Source organism: Crotalus tigris, unplaced genomic scaffold (genome assembly GCF_016545835.1).
Source record: "Crotalus tigris isolate CLP2741 ecotype Arizona unplaced genomic scaffold, ASM1654583v1 scf7180000017549.6302385, whole genome shotgun sequence".
Lineage (NCBI taxonomy): Eukaryota > Metazoa > Chordata > Lepidosauria > Squamata > Viperidae > Crotalus > Crotalus tigris.
Window position 1 is genome coordinate 759261 of NW_024096467.1, and position 25342 is coordinate 784602.

Here is a 25342-nt window from a genome sequence, read left to right on the forward strand (position 1 = left end):
TATAAAGATTTAATAGATGTGCTGGAAACTGAATAAAAGTGGATTTGGTTCTCAGGGGCCCTCAGCTGGTTGTAATGAAGTTGGAATGTGATTTGTACATGAAATTATACTGAATTAATTCAGGATTATTTACTATGCTGCACTAAGCTAAAGGCTGTATTCATATAATCCCAACCTGAGCCAGGATACACATGAACTGAAAGTTCTAGATTTGCACGAATACTTGAAAGATCGGTTAGCCACAGATACTAGCCAATAATTCCATTTTAACTATTAGCAAGGACCGTCCATCATTATATCAAAAAATCCAGATCCCATCTTGAGGAATGCAAACCCTGTTTCTTCTCCATGGGTGCTTCACTGCTGTCTTTGTTAGTTAAGTTTGAAAATCTTAAGCCTCTTGCCTGCATTCCCCATCCCACCCCACTCATGGAGCATGTTCATGTCAATTGCTACAGCCAAGGTGCCATGGGAGTTGTTGGATGGGGGTGGTATTGTCAGAAACATACACAACTCATTTAACTCAAGACCGGGAAAGAAATCCGAGCCGTCCCTAGGCAGGTAATCCTCAACTTACAAAAGTTCATTTAGTGACCATTCAAAGTTACAAGGGGGCTGAAAAAGCAACTTATGGCCGTTTTTCACATGACCATTACAGCACGGTCACCTAATCAAAATTGAGACACTTGGCAATTGACTAACATTTATGACCATTGCAGTGTCCTGGGTCAAGTGATCCCCTTTAGCGACCTTCCAACAAGCAAAGTCAATGGATTCATTTAACCTGTTACTGACTTAACAGCTGCAGTGATTCACTTAACAATTGTGGCAAGAAAAGTTATAAAATGAGGCAAAACTCACTTAACAAATGTTTAATGTAGCAACAAAAATTTTGGGCTCAATTGTGGTCGTAAGTCAAGGACTACCTGTACAAATAGAGGAGCGTCCAATAGGACAGCGCGAGTTGCTCCTTGCGGTGCGCGCCTTGCATACAAACCAAAAAGCACCACGGGCCTCGTCTGAGCCCATCAACCGCCTCCCCTCGCCCTTTACGGAGCCCGATCTACTCCCTCGCTGTCAGGGTGAGATGATTGATCCAGCCATCTGCCTATCACATGCCTCCATTACTACCAGATGGTACTTCTGCCATTCTGCGCCTGCCTGGCTCCTCCCTCCTGCGGTAGCTCCGCCTCAATCTTGCTGTTTTACTTCATGCCTCGCGGTAGGTCAATGTTTCTTTGAATTTTAGGCGTTGTGGAGGCGGGCGGTCTTGCTTCCCTGACCGGCGATGGGGAGGGGGAGGAGGTTTCTTTATATATTACCATTTGGGAGAGGAGGCGAAATGGCGCCTTCTCGACTCGGCTTCTCCAGGCTCGTCGGTTGCCCAGTTGGGAGTCCAGCTTTCTTGCCTGCCTAAATTTTCGGTCACGGGCGGCCAGCGCAATTGGTTAATCCACCAAGAAGTGGCGCGAGACCCAGACGACCACGCATCCCGGAAGCTGGAACTGGGCCTGGTCCGCCAACGACGACTTTCCTTTCCCTCCGGCGTCACATCACCCTCCGCGTTTTGAGACTTTTCCAAATTGGTGGTTTCTAGGATACTGAAGTATAATATCCATCATCTCCAGCCAACATTGGGCATGTCGATGGCGGAGAGGAGGCATTGCTGTACATCCCTATTTACCTAGGGAATCCTACCCGTCGCCACGCTTCAGTGGTCCTTTTCTGCAGGGAAACACAACCTGGTGGTAGCCGTTGTATCAGTTCAATGAAATAATTCCCTCTTCCGAACGTCAGGCACAATCTTTCCATTTCTGACAATTCTTACAATATTTATAACTTCCCTTTTCGTTGTTTGGAGACTAACTTTTTTAACATTTGTTTCAGTATCATTCTTAGTTGTATCATCCTATGCAAATTTCTGAAATACTCCTGATAATTCCCTCTGTTATAGTTTCATTAAAAATGTTCTTGTCATCTTTACTTTTAATTCCCTTGATACTGATGGAGGCTCGGTATTTAGGCTGTGCCATCCATTTACAAAACACCTTTTCAACAAAAATTAAAGCTGCAGCTTTTATTCTATCATTCCTTGTCTGACTACATTCTTTGGGGTGATCAGTGTAGACCCTAATACAAAGTATTTCAATTTTTTTGCTACAATTCTATTTCTTTTCCACAGTTTCTTTCACTTCATCATTGTAGCAAGTCATCTAATTTACATTTCTGCTGGCATCTAATACTTTTTATTATTGCAGATTTATTTTCACTCTAGTTTTGTTCACTTCATCTTCCATGTCCATTTCCCCCCAAGATTAATTTTTGGCAGTATCAAGTACCATTCTGTCTCATATTCAGAACCTGTTATCAGTTTGGTATCCATTTGTTCTAACAGCTTTCATCATACTCATCAACAATTAAATAATAATTTTAGGTTTATAGTTATTCCTCTGCCAAGTTTTAGAAAAAAATCTTATTAAAATTCAAAAATGAGCATTAAAATACAAACTAATAGAAAAAAAGGAAGGGGGATAACAGGTCAAGTTAAAAAGTGACAAAAATATATTAAACAAATACATAACAGATGTGACCAACTTTTCTCATGGAGATAATAATACAATACAACCTCTTTAAGTTTAAATGAATAATACCAATGCCAAGTGATAGAACTGATTTGTGCTTTAGCCATATATTTGAAACAGACCTTTATCTAAACTATTTCACCTTTCTCACTCATTCTTGGGACTCTGAAATGAGCCAACCTCTTTTTTGATATCCCTTTGTCTTTTTCCCACCATCCAATCCTATAATTTAATAAAAAAAAAGTTCTCCTAGATTGCATTTATTCATAATGTTGCACAAATCTCTGATTCTTCCATGGAATGTAACAGGCAACTATCACCATGGGTTTCTACTTTCATAGATGCCATTGGTTCATGCCTTCAGAAAGACATGTCTGTCATGCATTTTTTGCCTTATGATTCATTCCTTTGTTTGCATGCCAGGCTTTCAGGAATTCTCTGACTTTTCTGTTTGCATGGTCAATTATTTCTTTGCTTTTCCAATTGAATTTGTAACCTGGATGGCTGTTGAGTACTTCCCATTTTGGTTCTACATCGCAGTTATGGAGTTCTACATCGCAGTTTTTTGCTGTAGTTGACACCCCATCTACCCTAGGTAGTGTTGGCTGTAAGCCTGACAGTTGTTCCTATATAAAGTGTGTTTGTTCTTTCTTGGGAGGTTATGCATTTATTTAGTTTACACAAGATTCTTGAGTATCATACTCAACCCTTTTTATCTTGCATTGTTTTTATAGTTAATGTTTTGCCAAGAAATATAAAGTAAATAATGGTAGCTTGAAAGAAATTACGAAAAATAGTGTCATAGCCTAATTAAAATAAGCAGAGACTACTCCAGGCTGTCACCAGGAGTGAAAAACTGACCCAAAGGTATGCACGAGTAGTCTCCCCCCCAAAAAAAATGTGATTAAGGTCTTCTGAAAAAAGAATAGCAAGTTTTGATTAAAGATTTGTGTATTAATTAGACTAACAGATTTAAAACATTATTGTTCTTAAAATAGCCTTAATAGTTACTTGAGCTGCTATGCAAGATTTTTGCTACTTGCTTCTAATAGTAGGACATTGCCAAAGTCTTGACTGTTAATTTTATAATGATTGCAGAGAAAATCAATAGATAGCATTAATTATTATGTTAATAATTTTGCTTTCTTTCACTTTTTCAGGATCACAAATGAATGCTTGCTTGACTTTTAATGCTGGATTCATACTGAGTTGATTGTGGATATCCATAACTGATGAGACCATGGAGAGTATTACAAAACTATTTGGTGACTTGTGTGAGGCTCACATAGTATCTATGTCAACAAAGGTCCATTTGAGCAAAGGAAAGAGCAGCAAAAAAATTTCAAGCAAAAGTCTCAAAAAGATTGCATATAATACTTTGTTTGCTAATCTTTTCCTGAATGAAACCCACAAAGTTTCTCAATCACATTTTTCTAGACTCCCCGTGAAAAACAAAATGTTAATGCTGTCTTTCAATTTGAGAGTTGCTGGACTTAGCTTAGAAGCCGACAGGCTGGAACAACTTGTAGAGGAATTAGAACAGTCTACTTGCTTACCATTTACTGAAATTACTTCTATTTTGGATTTTCTGGTACAGCTTGCAGGAACTGGGCCTCCTCATTGTTCACCCCTAAAAAAGGATTATTTCGTGAATAACAAATATGTAGGAAGAAACACTAAATATCAAGGTTATGATTATTATGATGTTAGCATATTTGAAGCAGACATGCAGGCTTTTATTGCAAATGAAGAACTTCAATTTAATGATACAATTCAAAAGACCTTGCAAGTTCTGGAAGCAGCACCTGGTACAGGTCTTCCTATGGTAGAACTGTTTTCACAGAATTGTTCAATGGGGGACAGATATGAGAGAGAAACTCGGGTCTCGCTCTTTGGTGCTCTCATTCACAGTCGTACATATGATATGGACATCAGGTTGGATTTGCCACCAGTGCCTGACAATGCAGATCTGTCTGGACTTGCAATCAAGGTATAAGATTGTTTTGTTTTGTCTATGTCAATAATTGTCTTAATGAAGTCATAGATATTTATACTTCCTTCATAGAATACAGATGATATTGGCTAAGAAGCACTACTATCTCCATTCACTCTACCTGTGCAATTCCTCAATTATTAGCTCATTGGAAGCTTAAACAAAGACAAAAATGAAAATTTTCACCTTCATGTATCTCTCTGTTCTGATGCTATATGTTTCCGTCATGGGACTATAATTCCTATAAATATACTTAAGAAGATCAGTATGCCTTATCTCTGTCTCAACATTTCAAAATGTTTCTTGACCAGTAATATGCTTATGACACATCAGCCAATATTTCACAACAGCTTAGGGTTCTAAAATGTTTTATTGCTTTTATTTATTAATGTTTTTGATTCCTGTTTGAATGTTATAGTATAGCAATATTGTCTCATATGAGATATTTTTATAGAAAGTTGGATACAAATCGAGTCTAAGTATTAATTTAAACAATTTGCTATAAGCTCTACTTTTATTAGAACAATCCTAAAGAAGAATTATTAAAAGTAATAATTAGAAACAGTGATGAAGTATGTTTATATTTGCAGGTTCCCCAAAGTATTGATCCTTCTGTAATAATATAGGAACAGTGATGAAGTATGTTTATATTTGCAGGTTCCCCAAAGTATTGATCCTTCTGAAGATGAAGGATTCCAATCAGCATCCAATCTCACTCCAGACTCTCAATCAGAACCCAGCGTAACACCAGATCTTGATCTCTGGGAGGCAGCACTTACTTATGGACCTAGTAAACGAAGGTGCTGGGAAAGAATTGGATTGTAAGTATTTGGCTTTATATTTTTAAAAAGTGTTAGTTGTAATGAGCTATATTTGAGCTGGAGAGTGCCATGATTAATATAACATTGCTCCAAGTCTTTTCATTAGATTTCATACTACAATTCAATTTCCAGAATTACTTTGCTGATACACAACTAAAATCCATTTGTTTGCAATGAATGGAAAAATAGCAAAGAATGGCAGTCTTTGAATCCAAAATATCACATTCATATCTAAGTTGTTCAGTTCTGTTTCCTTACTCTGTAAATTTTGGTAGGGCACAAGAGAGAGGAAACGTGTGGAGTTGTACATTAAATAGTGTGAAGGCTATAGTAGTAAAGGAAAACTGATAAACAATGTGCACATTTGCTTTCCTTTGGATGATACATAATGTTGATGAAAAGGAATGCATAGTAACAGGATTCAGTATACAGTGTCTCTTATCTGACATTTTCTAAAAGTCTAGCTTTAAAAATGTAAAAAATTGTTAAACTAACCACCAAGTTTTTGATTAACACACTAGTGCAGTTCTGAAGAAAATTGTCCAAAACTTTATAAATGTACAGAACATTTGAATCCAGATCCTTTAAAAGTTATTTTATATAAAAAGCAGAGGTAAACTGACATACAAATAAAATAAGACTAATTTGCCAAAATAAATTAAAATTAGTTTATTTGTCCTTTTTTTGTTTGACTATATTTAATGCAACAGGTATTAAATAACATTTAATAAAAAGATCTTTACTCAAAAGGAATTGTGGGCCATAATGCTTAGATGCCAGCTAATTGAAAACAGCTTCTAATCCACATCTCTTTATAACATGGTGGATACTTTTGCATGACTCATAGCTTAGCTATACTGAAGATCAAACAGAAAAGAAAAATCATAATATGTTATACATGATTTCGTCAATATTTTTCTTGAGGCAAACTGAATCTCGGTTTCAAAGGTAATTCAGACTTTTAGTTTTCACATTTTTGTGGTTTTTCCTGACAGTCCACCTGGGAAAAAAGAAGAGCCGTATCTTTCAGAAGCTGGAAGAGAAGCCTTTGACAAATTTTGCAGACTTCGAGAACAAGAACTGCAACTTTTCAGCAGTACTAAATTTCAGTTTCCACAGCGTGTATTAGTAAAAGAATCAGAAATTGTTAAAGATGTGTTGAATGTTCTTATTGGGGTTGTATCTACTTCTTTCTCATTTAATCAGGTATAACATTTGTATACAGTATATAATAATTTTATTTTTAATAAAAAAAACTTAGATATGCATTTTTGCATTTTATTCTGTTGGACAAATTAGCCTAAGAAAAGTATACATTTCTCAATTTTGCAAAATCTGTCAGTGATATTGTTTAATGCCATTGATTTAGGAACAGCACCACATTGTGAGCAGAGAGACTGGTTCACAAAATGGACCTTTTATTATTTCCCCGCTCTCTTTTGCATTACCTAATGTCCTTCCCCCTCCCCCCCCAAATGTCTCTAAGACAGGGGTGTCAAACTGCCGGCCCACGGGCTGGTTGCATCATACAGAGGCTGTGCCCACCTCAGTTCCAGCAATGCAAAAAAAGTTGCGATACGTCACGCCACATCATGTGACATGGCGAGTTTGACACCCGTGCTCTAAGGTGATTCAATAGAGTCCTTTGCCCCACTGAAATAAATGTTGATTGTTGCTGGTAAGGAGGTATAGTGGAAGGAAAACGGTTCTTCTCAAGCAAGGGGTTTGCATAAATGGCAGTGGGCATTGGATTGTTCCTCCATTTTTATACACTTGAAGACATGATTATAAAAATCCACTTGAGTAAACTAATTGAATTCATGTAAGAATCCAATCTTATACTGTGAAAAAAATACATTTGCCGCTGATTTTAAATGCCTGCATTAAGTTAATTTGTTGCTACTTAATATTTTAAAGTATGCTATTTTTTAAACTATTGCAAGTAATTTCATAAACTGTCCAGATCTTTTATTTTTGAATGGATTAAAAATATATTACCAAATATTAATGGCCATAATTTTGATTTAACTTTAAGACTTGAACAGTGTATTCAGTAAAATTAACTTTTTGTTGTTGCAAAAGAGCATTTGCCATATATTTACTGATTAATTATCAATACCTTAGATAGTAACGTTTCCTGTTGAATTAAAATACAGATTTAAATTACTTAAAATATATTTAGAAGATTATATATTTTTACAATGTCAAATTAGTATTTAGCATTGAGGTAATATTTATCAGAATATGCATTTGTTTAGTAAATATATTCTGTGCTGTGCATTTCAATAATTTCCTGTTATTATTTTTCCAACTTTATAGGCAATTCAGATATTTGTAGTGAAAGAAGGCATTTATGTATCTGGAACTTCACCTGAAAGTATGAACTGTCTATTGTCAGAAGTGGCTGAATATGGAACTTATTACACACGGCTAAGCCGTTTCTCTCTTCAACCAGTCCTTGACTCGTCATATAAAAAAGGGCTTGTATTTCAGGTAATGCACTTGCAGTTTTTATTACTAATTTGATTGAATATGCAATTATGGCCTTGTCTTTACCTGATATCTATTGGTAAAGTCTGGTGTGTCCTCTGTTTTTGGAAGAACAAAATGCCTTTTCTGTCTCTTACGCTGTTCAATTAAATCCCAGTGGTACAAAACTTTTTTTCACAATGTTCAGAGAGGAGGTACTGAGAGCAAGCAGAACCTTGTTCCTGCATCACCAGTTCCAACCTAAACGTTACATTTTACTTGGGATTCAACCTGGTTATGAGACCAAAGATATGTTGGTCTCTCTGATAGATAACTTGTGTCAGAACTTGGATTGTAGTAGTGCAGACTTTTTAGTCCTGTTAGATTTTGCATTAGTGTTTGATACCATCAATCATAAAATTCTCCTGGACGCTTGTGATGTAATTCCTCTCCATTCTGAGCAGATGATTCCAGTCAGTAGTTTTGAGCAGTCAAGCTCTTTGTCTCTCCAGGATGGGTGCTACATGATTTCCCTTCTCTCCCAATACTAGTGAGGCACATCATTTGTTGATTCTGGATGAAGTATAATTAGTTTGCTGATGACATTCACTTACATCATTCTGAGCCGAGTAGGAGATGATGTAAATTTTTTTTTAGAGTCTCTGGAGATCATAAGACAGTGGATGGGACAAAGCAAGTTGCAACTGTGTCCCAGAGGATAGTGCTGATACCTGACAAGGCCTAGACTAACCCTTTTTGGGAGCTGGTTTTTTTACTTTCCTGAAGAAACAGGTTGATAATTTGGGAGTTTTTCTGGATTCTTACCTTCCTGCTTGATAATCAGGCAGGGTACTTGACTAGGAGAAGACTTTGCCAAGCTTTGATATAACATTTGAGGCACTTTTTGATTAGGAGGCACTGACAACAATATCTCATTCCTTTATTTATTATTCTCATTAACAAGGTAGCATTGTCTCTGCATACAAAGATACATGCAGATTCATGTCTTAGACCAACATATCTAACTGACACAAATATTCCTTATATGAAAGACATGAAATAGCCTCACATATCTTTGTCTTATTCTCTGCTCAGCATTGTACCATTTGTTATGCATTCCATTTATTCCCACAAATGCCTTCTATTATAAACTGTTCTTGATTTATTCAGAAACCAACATTCAGATTGATATTTGTGCCAAAATTCTATAATGTCACCTCAGACTAGTACCACTCAATTTTGCCACATTTTGGTTGATATATCGCAAGGAATACAAAAGTCCAGTTACGTTCCATATATGCTTATGATATTGTATACATTCAGTGGTCTCCAAAGCTAGAGCTTCCCTTACAATTCAACATACTGTTGTCCACATCCCACAAAGTAATATGTATATGTAGTGTACTGGCACAGAATGTATTGTTGACTGTTGGGTAAAAATCTTTCTGATTGCCCATCACTATATATTTGTAAGGGGATATAAATTAAACCAAGATGGATTAGCTGTCCTTATTTGGTTTTGACTCAGCATATTTGTAACCCTCATGGTTTGTACCATAGTAATTGGCAATAATTGTGTGTCATTTATCAACAGTGATTAAATAAGCCATAACTTAACATGATATACAAATAGGTTTGCTCATGCAGTGCATGTGTGCCACTAATGAATAATGATTTTGTTTCAAAAGATTGGTGTCCAGGTAGCTGTAATGTGTGAAAAAGATTAATGTATCCTATCTCCATTTTCCAGTTTAGTATCACTATTGAGATATATTGGATTTAGTATTTTTTAATTAAAAAACTTTTCTTTTTGCTGTTGTTAGGCATTCACAAGTGGACTGAGGAAATATTTACAGTACTACCGAGCATGTGTTTTGTCTACTCCCCTGACTTTAGCACTTCTAACAATCAGCGTTCTCTTCCGAAAACTAGGACGACAGCTAAGGTAACATTGTAGGATGAATGCAGTAGGACAAAAATGGAAGATTGAACACTTAACAACAGTGTCCCAAAGATAGTGCAGTGAAAGATGCTGCCTTTATTCTAACACAAGGGTCCCCAACCCATGGCCCATTTGGAATTGGGCCATGGAAGTGGCGGGCAAACACGTGCACACACGTCTCCACTTGTGCAAGCAGCAGGCAAGCATGTGTATGCATTTGTGTGAGTGGTGGGTGCGCGTGCCTGCTCATGCAAATGGAGCTGCGTGTGTGTGCTTGCCAGTCAGTCGCGTGAAACCATCCCCTCCAGTCTGTAAAGCCGGAAAGGTTGAACTGTAAAGCCGGAAAGGTTGTTTTTAACAACTTAGTGTAATTTAATTGCAGCTGCTAAAATAAGTCTAGAAAGCTAGATTAAGAAGTCCTTTAGATCTGTAACTAAAATAAACTACTGACTGAATGCTGAATTACCTGACTTTATTTCAGTGTTGTATCACAGAATATTTATACCTCCTGTTCATAGAAGCTAGCAGACATAATTTTTAATGAGTTACCTGTGGTGCTGTGTTCCTGAATTAAGCATATAATTTCTTATGACTAAGAAGATGTTTTTTGTGAAAGAATCTACAATACTTAAGGCTAGAAGAGCATTAGGGAATAAAAAATGTAGACCTTACCCCCTCATTTCTAATAAATCTTTATAAAAAAGCTGCTGCCTCAGTGTAATACACATAAATTTATATATGAAAGTCATGTCACATTGGTAGGACATCTGGATGTTGTTTTCATGAGACCAAGTAGAAATGATTGGCTGGTGGCTTGTTCTGAGATATCTTTTCAAAGTCCCTGACTAACGTAGGACCACAGGATTCCTTGTGATCTCCCACTCAAGAACTAATGAAATCTGGCTCTGCTTAGCTTTTTAGGCTCAAACCTAGGGTAGGCAAGATAATCTGTCACACCTAGCTATTATTAATGGACTATCTAAAGAATTGAAATATATTTTACTATTATACAATAGTACAATACATCAATATAGCATATAATTAACTTAGATGTAATTTGCAATGAATTGTTTTTATTGATTATGATATTTTGAAATGTGCGGTATGTTAAAATATTTAATTATATGGATTAAGTTAAAATGTTAATTTAAATAGGATTTAAAGACCTATAATAAAAGATATTTGTTATCTTTTCCTGAAAGTTTAGTTACACATAACATATACTATTTGAGAATTCTGGGTTAGATTCTAGAAGGTAAGATCTCTCATCAGTTTTTTGCCTGAATAACTATAAAAACTCCATTGAGGGTGCAAGGCTACAATCATCATCTGCTGAGCCAAATACCAGGGTATATCTCAAGCTTATCTTGTCTGTCCACTACCTTGGACAGTTTTAATATTCTGCAAATGATTATGCAAGTGTAACTGGTTTCTTTTTTTAAGGTATTTAGCTGAACTCTGTGGCTTAGGAGCGGCTGCTGTGGGAGTTGGCGGAGGTACCAGTGCTTCCTTTCCAACTGTGAGTAGTACCTGGGTTTGTTTCTCTTTCTAAGTCACAACAAAAAATTGTATACTTTTATTTATGGCTTGGTTGCAATAAACAGTTTGTCTCAATATACTTAGAGGCAATGCATTTTAAATGCTTTGACCTAAGTGACTTCTGTACTATTCAAGTTGTGTATTTTTATTCATTAGTATTTGAAATAGTATAACTGAGCATAAAATATTCTGTACTTCCCCACCTATTCAGAGCTTGAATAAGTAACTACTAAAACAGCCTTACTTGAGGAAACAAGCAGCTGTCAAAAGTAGCTTTATCCAACAGAATTCTTGAATAAGGCTAGGCCAGGGATAGGCAACCTTGGTTCTTTTATGATTCGTGGACTTCAACTCCCAGAATTCCTGAGCCAGCATGGCTGGCTCAGGAATTCTGGGAGTTGAAGTCCACGAGTCATAAAAGAACCAAGGTTGTCTATCCCTGGGCTAGGCAAATGAGTCTGAACTGTAAAAAATTTATGAGTTTCACGGCTTTTTACATAAACTGGCTTGTGTGTATTTCAGGGAGTTAAACTTCTTTCATATCTCTATCAAGAGACTCTTAATAACTGCAGCAGTGAGCATTATCCAGTTCTCCTGTCACTACTGAAAACAAGCTGTGAACCGTATACAAGGTAGGAGCCATGCATTGTCACAGTGATCTGGCAAAATGATGTAATGAATTTTTTAAGAGTTCTCAGTTTAGGTATCAGTTTGAGGGGCATTTCTGAAAGTGAGGCACACAGATTTTCCCAGTTACTGTAACTGAACCATTTTAGTAATCTGATGAAATATATTAATCTTGCATACAACAGCCATTCTAGAATATCTTTTTTAAAAAAGACGTTTAATGTTTCATGCTTTAGGTTTATCCATGACTGGGTATATAGTGGTGTATTCAGAGATGTGTATGGTGAATTCATGATTCAGGTGAATGAAGATTATCTTGGCTTTAGAGGTAAGCTTTCTTTGAACTAGTATTTGTTAGATTTATATCCCACTTCAGGGCAAAACAAATAAGGCTCTCTCTACTCATTTTTCTCCAAAACAACAATTATTTCTATAAGATATGTTGGACTGAGAGAGATAGGGAACCTAATAAGTGTAACAGATGTGAAAAATATTTGCAACACACATGCCATTCAAAGGAAGTTGAAGAACAAATCAATAATATTTGTATATTCACTGCATTTTATTTTATTGCTTTAAAACTGTGCCAAAATGATACATTTCAGAAATGTTGATATGTTGTACTTTTTTAATACTTAGACAAGCATTATTGGACCAATGGATATGTTTTGATTTCTAAAGAAGTAGAGGATTGTGTTCCTGTATTCTTGAAACATATTGCTAATGATGTATATATTTGTGGGAAAACCATAAACTTACTGAAGCTGTGTTGTCCCAGGGTAAGTATTAGAAGATCATTGATTACTTTGTTTAGAACAGAGGTCCCCAGCCTATGGATTACTGCTCACTACCGGGCCATGGCCTCAGGGCCGCGTGAGTGGCTGGCCAGTGCACACATGTATGTGTGCACGCTCACCCCCCCCCTTGTGCCCATGCTAGCCTCGCCGCAGCATTAACAACTCCATTTGCAGAGTGCACATGCTCGCAGCTCTGTTCATGTGTATCTCCCCCCCCCATGTTATTTGGAATCTTGTAATTTTAATCTTTTATTCTATGGCTTGTCCTCTGAAACATGAGAGAATAGGTCCTGATTTTCTATGAAAATTTCTTTGCAGTATTTGAGAAATACAGTCATGCCCCCTTCACTTCATATTTTATCACTACTAACATACACAGCTCCCTTAGTCTCTCGTCTTAGGACTTACTTTCTAGTCATCTTGGTAGCTGTTGTAGCTGTTCTCTGAATTTGTTTTCAGACGCTCTTGAAATAGTGTCCAGAACTGGCTCTAGGGCAGAAAGTGCAGTTGACCAAAGCAAAATAAACTAGAATGATAATTTACTCTCATTTAGAAATTAAACTTGTATTGATATAATCTAAAACTGCCTTTGTAGCCCCATCACAATGCTGACTTAATTTACAAGCACCTACTCTTTCAAAAAAAAAAAAAATCACAAATACCAAATCATATGCCTATTTATCTCATTTTTGTTTCCTAAATAAAAAAAGTTTGTATTGTCTGTCCACTCTTCCTCCTCACTGGAATTGCTTGCTGTTGTGCTTTTAATATCTTTAGGAAACCCTACTCTTCCTGAGCCTTTTCTGATTAGTTTCTCTTGCCATCAGAGCCTACCAGTCATTCTGAGTTTATTAAAATGTGGTTTTTTGAAGTCACAATACATGCTTGAATATATACAGTTTTAGTTTTTCTGAAGATCAAGAATTCTAAAATTAGGTGGTCATTTTCTTTCATGTCCCTGTCACTACTTCAGCTAAGTTTCCTGTATTGAATAGTATCAAGTCATGGACAGCTGATCCTCTTATACCTTCTTTTAGCTTTTGAACAAGAAAAAAAAATGTCAGCAGTACGAATCAGGGATTTCTGGAAGGAATATCTTGGCAGAATTTGTCTTCTAATAGATATTGAAATAAATCTTCCATGAATATAGTTTCATCCCTTATTGAGAGACATGCTTCCTTTTGGAAGATACTATCCACATCTTTTCCTTGCTTCTAGTAGTCTCTAAGAACAGTTTGGTTTCATTTTTTTCTCCACTTATTTTTAGGTAGATTCTCTCTGCAATACTGCCAATTTATTGATTCAGATTTCTAAGCAGGATTAATATTTTTAATATATTTACAACTTCTCTTCCCTGCTTTGTATTGCTTCTGTTCCTTTTGAATAAATAGTATAATTCACTTGCTGTGTTGCAGACATAGTCATTTCACACAGCCTCTGTTGTACCTTCCATATTTTGTACTGAGAGCTCAAGCTCATGTTTATTTCCATACTCCAAACATTAGTATTAACATTGAAGGACATGAACTTGATGAACTAATGTTTCTCAGTTTTCTTTGAGTGGCTTAAACAAATCTCTTTCTTTGGTCTTCAGCATTTTTATTTCTGCTTTGCAGAGGATTTGAAGCCTTTTGAACACACTTGTGAAACTTATTTTTACCAGTCCTTGTTAGGTGCCAACAATCCATCATCTAGATAACTCAGATTACGGTCCCAGAAACCAGATTTCTCCCATTCACCCTCTATCTATCTATCTATCTATCTATCTATCTATCTATCTATCTATCTATCTATCTATCTATCCATCCATCCATCCATCTATCCCACCTTTATTTGCGTGACCAGTCATGTTCAACATTGGTGGAGGTTCTGGCTGTTTTTTTGCAGTATTATTTTTCCCCATGTATGTCAGAAAGAGATTATAATTGGCATTGGACTTGAAAAGTTTGGAAGTTGTTCTGTCCTGTCCTTTATCTTTGCTGCTGGTGGTTCAGGATCTTCAGGCTATTATAGTAAAGAATTACCAGCTTGTGTGGCTACTCTGTTTGTCTTCCTACAATGTCCAGTTGCATCCTCTATGTCAGGGGTCTCCAAACTTGGCAATTTTAAAATTTGTGGATCTCAGCTCCCAGAATTCTTCAGCCAGAATTCCTGGAGTTGAAGTCCACAAGTCTTAAAATTGGAGACCTCTATTCTACATGCTTTAGGGATTTCCTATCCTCTCTCCTTTTCTGCTATGTCTCATGATTTTCATGAAACCCTGGAGCTCATTTCATTTGCAGGTCCTTAAAAACTATTTTTTTTTATAACAAGTGATCAGAATATCTTCTACAGTGCCTACTTTAGATTATTTCTCCTATCTCCTTTGTAATAGAAGCACTGTTGCTAAAAGTCTAGGGTTGCAGGAGGAATAAAGCCCATTAAATTCAGAAAGTATAGGATTGTGGCCTTTAAACAATTTAGGTGTCTAGTGAAAAGTAAAAGATGCACAATTTGAAATCAAATTTGGTTTTAATATTTTTGCAGCATTACATATGCTGGTCTGATATTCCTGTTCCTCGGATTTCTGTAACGTTCTCTCTTGATGAGTTAAAAGAGATTGAGAAAGACTGTGCAGTCTACGTAGGTCGAATGGAAAGAATTGCTCGCTATAGTAACATCACCAAGGAAGAAAAGGTAAATATATTTAACAGAATAATTTCAGAATGGAGTATTCCTAGACAAGATTTTTGTTTGAGTGATAACATTTTGAATTTCATTTTTTAAAATTTATTTAATGTGTATATCCTTTTATGGTATAACATTTGGAAATTACAGAAAATCATGTGGATTTTCTCCTAGGTTTTGCGCATGGAAATTGAGAAACAGGAGTTAATTGTTCATGCTCGAGAAACAGCTAGCAAAGCTCTCAAAGCCATTACTGGTAATTTATAATTGTCTTTACGTTCTAGTTGAGTTTCTTCTGTGTTTTTTCTTAAATAAAAATATGCATTTTAACTTTATTTTTAGATCAACAGATATCAGAAAAAATGGCACTGGATGTAAAAAAACGTGAACAATTTCAGAAGTTGAAAGAACAATTTGTAAAAGATCAAGAGGTATGTTTTTATTCATATGAAATGTACATTTTCACTAGTAGCAAAGTGTGTTTGTGTGTGTGTATGTGTTTGTGTGTGTGTCTGTGTATGTATGTATGTATATTGAATTTGCCTGAAAAAATATACAGCTCAGTTTAAGGTCTTGGAAAATTATTCTGAAAATCTTTCTTAATATTTTGGTAGCGTCGATGTGCTCTGAAACAGGAAGAAATTGATGATGATTTTAGTTATGCTCGGGAGCTCAGAGAGAGGGAGAAGAGACTGAAAGCTTTAGAAGAAGATTTAGAGAAAAGAGCAAGGTAAGCCAATCATAGTATTTCATGTTCAAATTTTTCAATAATCAAGAGCAGATTTAGTTTAGTATTGATAAGAATGTTTATGCTAATACTAAAAATTTCTAAATCATGTATGTAAGAAAAAGAAAGAAAAAGAGGTGATTTGAAATATGCAGAAATACAAATGCAGCCCAGCCCCTCTCTGCAGCTCATTAAATGGAAACAGAAGCAGATGCTTTAATGAGTTGCTAGAGAGAAACTGCATTCCTGTTGCCACCTGTTTTGAGACTCCTCTTCCAAATCAAATCTGAAGCATTGCATGGTCCTGGTATGCAATATTTTAGTCTGTTGAATTGTCAAACATTGTGATGAATTCAGCCAACCTAATGGATCATGCACCACTAATCAGAGTAAATAATTAAAGAACACAATATACTTACCATACGCATACACAAAAGTCCTAACTGAAGTGTATTTTTACTTATAGTAGAACTATGATAGAGAATATTAATTTTGCCGTTTGATTGTGTAGAAAAGAGTATTGTGCCTTCTGAAGACACAGCAACACATGGCATTTATGTTTTTTATTTTGTAAATTGGCTTATAGTTAGGGTACATTTTTCTGGTAATTGTAAGTTTTGATCACTATAATTATATTACAGGAAACTTCATTACATTGAATTCCATGAACATCTACCTTGCTCATTGATTTTGATCTTTTCAGCTGTATTTATTTCGGAAGTAATGCAATTTGTATTAATCAATTTTGTTAGTTTTGCTATGCTTTGATAGTATCTTTGATCTAAGATACCAGTGTTAATTTTTTTTCTTTCTTTCTTTCCATTTAGACAAGAGTTAATTGACTATTATACTAAGCTGTCTGAAGATGCAGCTCGTAGAGAAAAAAAAGCTTTATGGAAAATTCAGAGGCATAAACTGGAAACAGCCCGTCTCAATTTTCTGTTAAAAGATCAAAAAAATATTGAGGTACTGATCTTTTTCTTTCTTTTTTTTAAAACACATTGATCCTACTTATTGCAAACATTAATATTTCTATTTTATGTTTAGGACATGCTTGAAAAACTTCCCGGTGGAAAGTACAGGAAAAAAGTAAATATAATTCCAGAACACCAAAGTCAACAGGTTATGCTGGCAATAGAGCAAGAGAGAGAGGCTAATCTTCAGGTTTGTACTTCTTACATATATGGCTCTGGGCCAGAGTTTGAAAGCTAGTAAAATGTCTAGTAAAAAGAGATATTTTGGAAATGTCTAGTTTAACGAAGAGAAGGACGAGGGGGGACATGATAGCAGTGTTCCAATATCTCAGGGGCTGCCACAAAGAAGAGGCAGTCAAGCTATTTTCCAAAGCGCCTGAAGGCAGAACAAGAAGCAACGGGTGGAAACTAACCAAAGCAGCCTAGAACTAAGGAGAAACTTCCTGACAGTTAGAACAATTAACCAGTGGAACAACCTGCCTGCAGAAGTGGTGAATGCGCCAACACTGGAAGTTTTAAAGAAGAAACTGTACAGCCATTTGTCTGAAATGGTATAGGGTTTCCTGCCTGACCGGTAGGTTGGACTAGGTGACCTCCAAGGTCCCTTCCAACTTTATCATTATTATCATTATAATCATAGACCTGTTACTTGATAACAAAATAGCCATCTTTACAATTATAAAAAATATTTTATTAAAAAGCAATTGTAACTTTTCCTGTTCAAAAGAGTAAAAATGGGATAACATTTCAATACTACAAAAGTTAAGATTAGTTTGGTACAGAAAACAATGCTTTCAGGAGGTACTTTGTTACACTGGTACACATTGCAGTATACTCCTTTCAATCCTTTGCTCCAGCTCTAATGAGTAATAGCATGTAATAGTATATTATGTATATCTATACCATCTCCTGGAATTCAAGAAAGTCATGTTTTTGTTTTGTTTTTTGATATCGGCCAGTCATGACTAGGTGCAGTTTAAAAATAAATATAGGGAATTATCTTACTTCAGATCTTTTCTCCTTCTAGCCATGATTATTCTATTCAGATTTGAAGTAGCAGTCATGATTGCTGTTTTAAGTTGCGATGGTTAGTAAGGAATCTGGGACTTTCCTTATACGTGTAGCCTACCATTCAATTGGTTATTGGTTTAAAGGTGAATGTGCCCTTTGATTAGTGCTTATAGGTTTGTGGTAAGCCAGATGATTTCCATGGTAATGAAACATTTTTGAGGCCTTTGATAAATTAATGAAGACAATAAGATGAGCTAGTAAATAAAATGAGAAATAAAATTGTGTACAAGTAATTTCAGAAACTGAAACAAAACGATTGAACATGTCAGCTATGTAACTAAATTACATATACATTGTAATTATTTTCAATTTTTGCACATAAGGTAACTTCTTTAGAGTCTGACGATCAAAAGATTATGGACATGGGGAGAGATACAAAATCTGAACTGACAAATTACATTTCAAATGATCAGTCATTGGAATTAACACAGCCCCTAAATGTGCAGCCTACAGATTGGTCTGAATCTGAAGAAGCAGAAGTTGCTGCTCAAACTGCCTCCGGTGATCAGATGGCAACTCTTTCAAAAGGTATGTCTGAACTTGGTCTGAATTTTGAAGATTTTTTGCCAAAACCTCAGGAAGAAATACTCCAAACAACACAGCAGACAAACCTGTTGGATGAAGCTTTGGAAAGTATCAATTCAGATCTTTCCTTAAGTGATCAAAGAAAGGAAAGTAATTCTCTGCCAAAAGAGGCTACAGAAGGAGAAACAGTCTTGCATGCTTCTCTGCATAATGAATATGATTTTAACACTGTTCTCAGGCCTTCGGTTTCACAAAGCCACATTCAGGTTGGTGAAAATGTTTTCAATGTTGAAAGCAGGAGACCTCGGTGGAACATTCATGGCCACATATCTGATGCAAGTATTAAAATAGGGGGCTACATTCCTCATATTGAACTCTCCCAACCACATTCAAATCCACATGGGCATTCCTCAGATGCACACATCAAGGTTGGAGAATATGCTTCTGAAGAACAGCCTCGCCGGCCTCGCTGGAACATCCATGGGCATGTTTCCATAGCTCATATTCCTGTTGGAGAATATGCCTCTGAGGTAGAGCTCTCGAGACCCAGGTGGAATATTCATGGTCATGCTTCAGATGCTCATATAAAGATTGGTGAATATGTGCCAAAGGTCGAAGCCACAAGAAGTCGATGGAACACTGAGGGGGGTATTTTGGATGCCAATATCTATACTGGGGAAAATGTTTCCAAAGGTCTATCTTCTCGTCCTCAGTGGAATGTCCACGGGCATGCCTCTGAGTCACATTTTAAAGTTGGAGAGCTGGTTGCTGAGTCTGAGAGTTCAAAGCCTCGATGGAGCGCCTTTGGTCATGTATCGCAGTCAAGTATTCAACTGGGGGAATGGACTCCTTCAACTGACAGTGATCCAATACCTCATCTTAAAGCAGGTTTTGGTCCTGCATCAAGTTGTACAGTACAGACATTCCTATACAATGGGAGATTCTCTGATGAGAAAGCAGAAGAACAAGAAGCAACGCCACCTGGCCTTGAGTTGGCTAACTTGGATAAAAAGCATGAAGAAAGCTTCGGGGAAGAAGAGCAGGGTAAGTGACATACACCAATATATAACGATATAGCTACTAAGGAAATCTGTTGAATTCAGATAAGTCAAATAGCTGGGTGGAAGTCTGAGTTTTCTAAGCACTACCCCTTATCCCACTTGTTGCTTTTGAATATGCTGGGCTACAATCCCCAGCACTTTTTGTAATTGTAAGGGAGCAGTCAGGAGGTCACTTGTTTGGGGAAGTTATATAGCAAAATTATAGATTTGTCAGGTACATTAAAATAATTAAAACTGGTCTGTATTGATACTTAAACAAATCTTAAGAATGTCCCCCTTAAATAAAAATAAATGGAAGATGAATGGCATCTAATAGCAAAAAGCTGTTTATGCAACAAAAACAATATTTTATTTATTTTTATTTTATTTATTAAATTTTTATGCTGGCCATCCCTCCTTTAAGGTGACTCTGGGCGGCTTACAAGTTATAAAACAATTAAAAAATGTTAAAATATTAAAACACAGAATTACAATATTATTAAGAACTATACTAAAAGTGAACTAAAAGATATGGCTGCAAAAATATATTATCCTGAGGTGAAGTTATATACGGCTAAAATATAAAATACGATATAAAACATAAAAACTGAATACAAAAAAAGACATCTGATTTATGTATATGAATTTTATGTATTTCTTTCCCCTCCCCCCATAATTATTTTTTTATAGATGGGGATGTAGTGGTCCTCCGAGATGATATTGAAGGTCTTCAGCCTTTCCTGGTGAGAAGAATCATACGTCTTTTTGTACTGTTTCAAAATGCAAAGTACTGTTGACTTTCCAATCACCACTTTGGCAAAGGCTTTCGAGGCTAAGCCAGCAAGGAAACAATTATAGAGTCAGAATACTACTACTAGTATTCTGATTATTGCTATTTTGGCTATTGCTGCTTGGCATGCTTTACTTCACTGAGCTGATTTTGCTTAGCAATGCCAGCATCAGTGTATAGATATAAAGTCCGATGTCTCCATAAGGAGCAGTTGACCAACAGAAAGAAAAGAAAGGAGGATATTAATTACCTTCCACTGTCTCTTTTAGCATTAAAAATTGGATTTTCTTCTTTTACAATTAGCTAGCTAGGGGGTTAGCAATTGTAGGAATGATTCAAAGACCATATGAGGATGTTAATATGTTTAATTGAAAGTAATTGTTGATTTATATGGGAACAAAGTAACTTTTTTGCATTATGGAAACTGGGGAAATTTCTGTTTTTATTCCACTATATTTTTATGTAGATGTGAACATTTTAGAATTTAGAAAAATGAATGATACTACAGAAATATAACAATTGAAGGAACATTATAATACCAACAGTTATTTTTCATCAGGTAGAAGAACCTGAAAAATCAACCTCATTAAGTGTTGTGACTCAGCAAACTTCTGTCTCTGAGGTCATTGTGCCTGAAAACCAGGAAGGAGGTAGCACCAGTGTTGCTGTATGGAAGAAAGAAGAAGATTACCTGCAAACCTTATCTAATCAATATTGCCTGGAAAAATATCAGGATCAATATGAATTTATGTGTGAGTAGTCTCAAAGTGAGATGCATTAAGACAATGTAACTGCTTGTGATATGATACAGCCTTTCAAAGAAGATAACTCTGACTGATGCTAATTTAAAACTCAATAGCTCAAGGGTGGGGAGTTTATGATCTTTAGATCATGGGTGTCCAATCTTTTGGCTTGCCTGAGCTGCATTGAGTGAAGAGTGAATTTGTCTTGGGCCATATATAATCTAGCATCGCTTAAAAAAAGCCACAATGTTAAAAGTTTACAATCTTATGTAAAGCTACATTACTAGCTATTCGGACTGCATGCTGTCCGTGGGCTGGTCACGTTTGCTGTAGATACTCTACATCAGTGACCACTATCTGTTTAGACTGGGAAGGGTGAGTTTTTTTACATACTTTTAAAAATTCTTTTAATTTAATTAATTCTAAAGCAGTGATTCTCAACCTTTCTAATGCCGTGACCTCATAATACAGTTCCCCATGTTGTGGTGACCCCCAAGTGGGTGTGGCCACCAATAAGAGGGAGTAGGACAGCTAGGGAAAAGGGAAAAAAATGGGGGACAGCATGGTTTGGTGACCCCTGTGAAATGGTCATTCGACCCCAAATGGGGTCCCAACCCACAGGTTGAGAACCACTGTTCTAAAGGCTGCAAGAAAAGAGAGATTCTTTTTTCATTGTACTGCCACTACAGTACATAAAACTTTGGTGCATGATCTCTAAGTATTTTAGGGCCTGCAAAAATGTACAACTCTCTTAATATGTGACTAAGGTTGTGCAGAGCTGAATGTTACGAGAAATGTTGTCTGTCCTGGATATTTTCCTGGAAATTAATTATCCACCCTGGAAGCTTCATGTAATGCTCCAATCATAGTCCACCTCAAATTTTGTCTGGAACATTATAAACTGTTTCTGGTTTAGGTTTAAATTATGGGGATTAATATTATCATTTCAATAGTAGCCATAAGCAATTAAAAACATGTTTAAAATAAATAATCAAGACTGGGGATGGGGATATGGGTGCAGTTCCCCTACATATAAGGCATTTTTGAACAGCATTTTATAAATACTTCCATTGCTTTATGGTTGTTATCTATATACTAAGTAGTTGGAGAGTGCAAACTACAGGTTGTTACATATTGGTTATTTGATTCATTGTATTTTACCATTTGATAATATTTTAAAATAATGTTTAGCCTTTAAAAATATATTTTATCTGTAATACAGCCGAGCTTCCAGTTTCCCATCTCTTACATCACATGATCCCCAGATCCTACACTTTCCCTGCGGATCCCTCAATACAACCGGCAACAGACGAAACAGCTGTACAACTAAGTGAGCTCTTATCGCTTCCAGTGCTGATGAAACGGTCAATCACTACCCCTTTAGTTTCTCAGTAAGTAGTAATGGAAATGTTAAGTCAATATGTAAGAGTACTTTGTTCTGCTATTCGCATTGTTTTGTTAAAGACAAACAAATTATCATCTCCCCTCCTTTTATTGAGTCACCAGTATAGGCAATTTAGTGATTACTGCAGAAACATATGAATATCATATATCATAATAACTTGTATTAGATCTATAAATGTCATAGTATATTTCCTCTTCAGTCTTTTCTTCATCAGGCCAAAGGAATTACATACAAATATGATTGAAGAGTTAGGGTGAAAAACCAGATTTATTTGAAGGGAATTTTTTATTTTCAATACACATGGTGCATCCTTATTTGAAGAGCAACCAAAGGATGTTGAACTATTCTATAGTAAGTTCTTTTGTACAAAGTAATCATTAATTCTGTATACAGCATCAAGTATATTTTTAATATACTTCACAGCTTGATTTATGATTCAGTTCATTTTACCTTGGGGTAGCTTATCATGAATTTGTTTCTTCCCTTTTACAATGAGCAGAGAATTTAATTATTCTACATTTTATAATTTGGATCATCTGTTTCTTTTTTCTAGTGTTTCCCTTGTTAACAAAGCCATTGTGGATTATTATTTTGTGGAATTGAATGTTGAGAAACATTTTGAAGCATTGAGGCATTTTTTGTTAATGGAAGATGGAGAATTTGCTCAATCACTAAGCGATTTGCTTTTTGAAAAGGTATTGAATTATATCTATTTGCCAAAATGTAAACCAGTGGTAGGTCAGAAAATAGCCATTTCATTGATCATGTTTCCAATGATGGTCAAGAGCAAACAGCCACTCTTGGAACTTTACATTATAGGAAACTCTGGCACAAGGAGATTTTCTGATAATAAACAACATGCTTAACTTCTGCTTACAAGAGATATCATGGTCAGTGAACTCTCAGTCTCTAATATGCTATTTTCTAATTCAAGCTGGGATCAGGACAGACACCTGGTGAACTTCTGAATCCATTAGTCCTCAATTCCATCTTGAATAAGGCACTTCAGTATAGCCTTCATGGAGACAGTCACTTGGCTTCTAACCTCTCTTTTGCACTGAAATACCTCCCAGACATGTTCAAACCCAATGCTCCTGATGCCCTAACCTGCTTGGATCTACGATACAAGGTGAGATGCCCACGGAACTTTTTGACTTGTTTTCTAAAACCATGACTGATTTATTAGAATAATTGATCCTGAATGTTTTCTGAAGCTATTTATAAATGCATCTTTGTGTTGTTTTTAAACTTGTCTCAAAAGGTTGCAAAATATAGATTCATATGCAGTGAGAATTATTTTCTTTTTCTTTTAGGTTGACTGGCCCTTAAATATTGTAATTACTGAGAACTGTATGAATAAATATAACAAGATATTCTCCTTCCTGCTACAGCTGAAACATATGGTATGGACTCTTAAAGATGTCTGGTTCCACTTAAAGCGAACTGGTAAGACTGATTTGCGTACTTCTGCCAAATATTTCTTTTTTTTTTAATTGAAGTATTTTTGCATCTTTTTTATTGATTTTATTTATTTATTTATTTATGAGACTTACATACTGCTTTTAAGTGCAAGCACTCTCTAAGTGGTGTATACCAGTAAGCAGTGTGTGTGTGTGTGTTTATGTATGTATGTATGTGTGTGTGTGTGTGTGTGTATATGTGTGTGTGTGTGTGCATGTGTGTTTTCTGAGGTTTTCGCGGGTATTTGTATGTAGGTCTTTGGTTGTTCGGGTTTTCTCCCGCGTAAAACCCGAACAACCAAAGACCTACATATATATATATTTTCTGGGTCCTCATTTTACCTACCCCGGAAGGATGGAAGGCTGAGTCAGCCTTGAGCCGGTGAGATTTGAACCGCTGACCTGCTGAACACAGTCAGCTAAAGTGGCCTGCAGTACTGCACCCTAACTGCTGCGCCACCTCATGTAATATTTTATCGAACATTATTACATTTACCAGTAATTCATAAACCTTACATTATATTTATCTTTTTTTTTCTTTTAAATTTGGCTTCTAAAATATTCTCATTTTTAAATAATAACCATGTGTTTTCAAACCCTGTGATTGATTGATTGATTAAATATATTTGTTTTGCAGCATTAGTAAAACATGCATCGAACTCAGTCCAGTTTCGACAACTCCAGCTTTATAAGCATGAAATGCAGCATTTTGTTAAAGTTATTCAAGGTTATATTGCCAATCAGATTTTGCATGTCACTTGGTGTGAATTTGGAAATAAATTGTCTTCTGTGGGGAATTTGGAGGAAATTTACAGAACCCATGCAGAATATCTCAACAAAGCAATTTTCCGGTAAGAAAGCTGATATAAATTCAGTGGTCCCCAATCTTTGCAGCTTGGACTTGCACAAGTTAAGCTGCAGCGCGTATGCACATGTGCAAGCCCTCCGCTCACACAAATCAAGCTGCAGACATGCAGGTCCGCCACTCGCACGGCTCAGGTCTGAATAGACCACTGCCTGGTAGTGGCCTGGAGGTTGGGGGCCCCTGGTACAACTTACTTGTTTGCTTATCTTGATCAATAGTTTTCATATTTCATAAAGGCTGGATAAACATGGGTTTCCATTATACTGACCTGGTTTAGGTTTATTGCTACTATAATGTAGCAGAAC

The 25342-nt window shown here is 36.1% G+C and overlaps 1 protein-coding gene across 4 annotated transcripts in view; it reads left to right on the plus strand.

Annotated features, from left to right (window-relative positions):
- The first annotated feature begins 930 nt into the window (after positions 1-930).
- TUBGCP6 (tubulin gamma complex associated protein 6) overlaps positions 931-25342 on the plus strand; it is a 28004-nt gene continuing 3592 nt past the window's right edge. Inside the window, exons 1-24 of one of the 4 annotated variants that reach the window (XM_039338665.1) lie at positions 931-1222; positions 3743-4572; positions 5233-5396; positions 6392-6602; positions 7716-7889; positions 9689-9810; positions 11251-11326; positions 11869-11978; positions 12210-12301; positions 12613-12752; positions 15297-15446; positions 15612-15693; positions 15780-15868; positions 16052-16167; positions 16992-17130; positions 17212-17328; positions 18533-19778; positions 20465-20517; positions 21124-21316; positions 22530-22698; positions 23266-23407; positions 23647-23841; positions 24026-24158; positions 24810-25023. In XM_039338665.1, the coding sequence (XP_039194599.1) occupies positions 3823-4572; positions 5233-5396; positions 6392-6602; positions 7716-7889; positions 9689-9810; positions 11251-11326; positions 11869-11978; positions 12210-12301; positions 12613-12752; positions 15297-15446; positions 15612-15693; positions 15780-15868; positions 16052-16167; positions 16992-17130; positions 17212-17328; positions 18533-19778; positions 20465-20517; positions 21124-21316; positions 22530-22698; positions 23266-23407; positions 23647-23841; positions 24026-24158; positions 24810-25023 (4877 nt within the window). In that variant the 5' untranslated portion in view covers positions 931-1222; positions 3743-3822. Of the gene's footprint in view, positions 1223-1248; positions 3450-3742; positions 4573-5232; positions 5397-6391; positions 6603-7715; positions 7890-9688; positions 9811-11250; positions 11327-11868; positions 11979-12209; positions 12302-12612; positions 12753-15296; positions 15447-15611; positions 15694-15779; positions 15869-16051; positions 16168-16991; positions 17131-17211; positions 17329-18532; positions 19779-20464; positions 20518-21123; positions 21317-22529; positions 22699-23265; positions 23408-23646; positions 23842-24025; positions 24159-24809; positions 25024-25342 lie in introns of those variants that run through there. The other 3 variants (XM_039338657.1, XM_039338682.1, XM_039338673.1) reach the window with 3 other exon arrangements.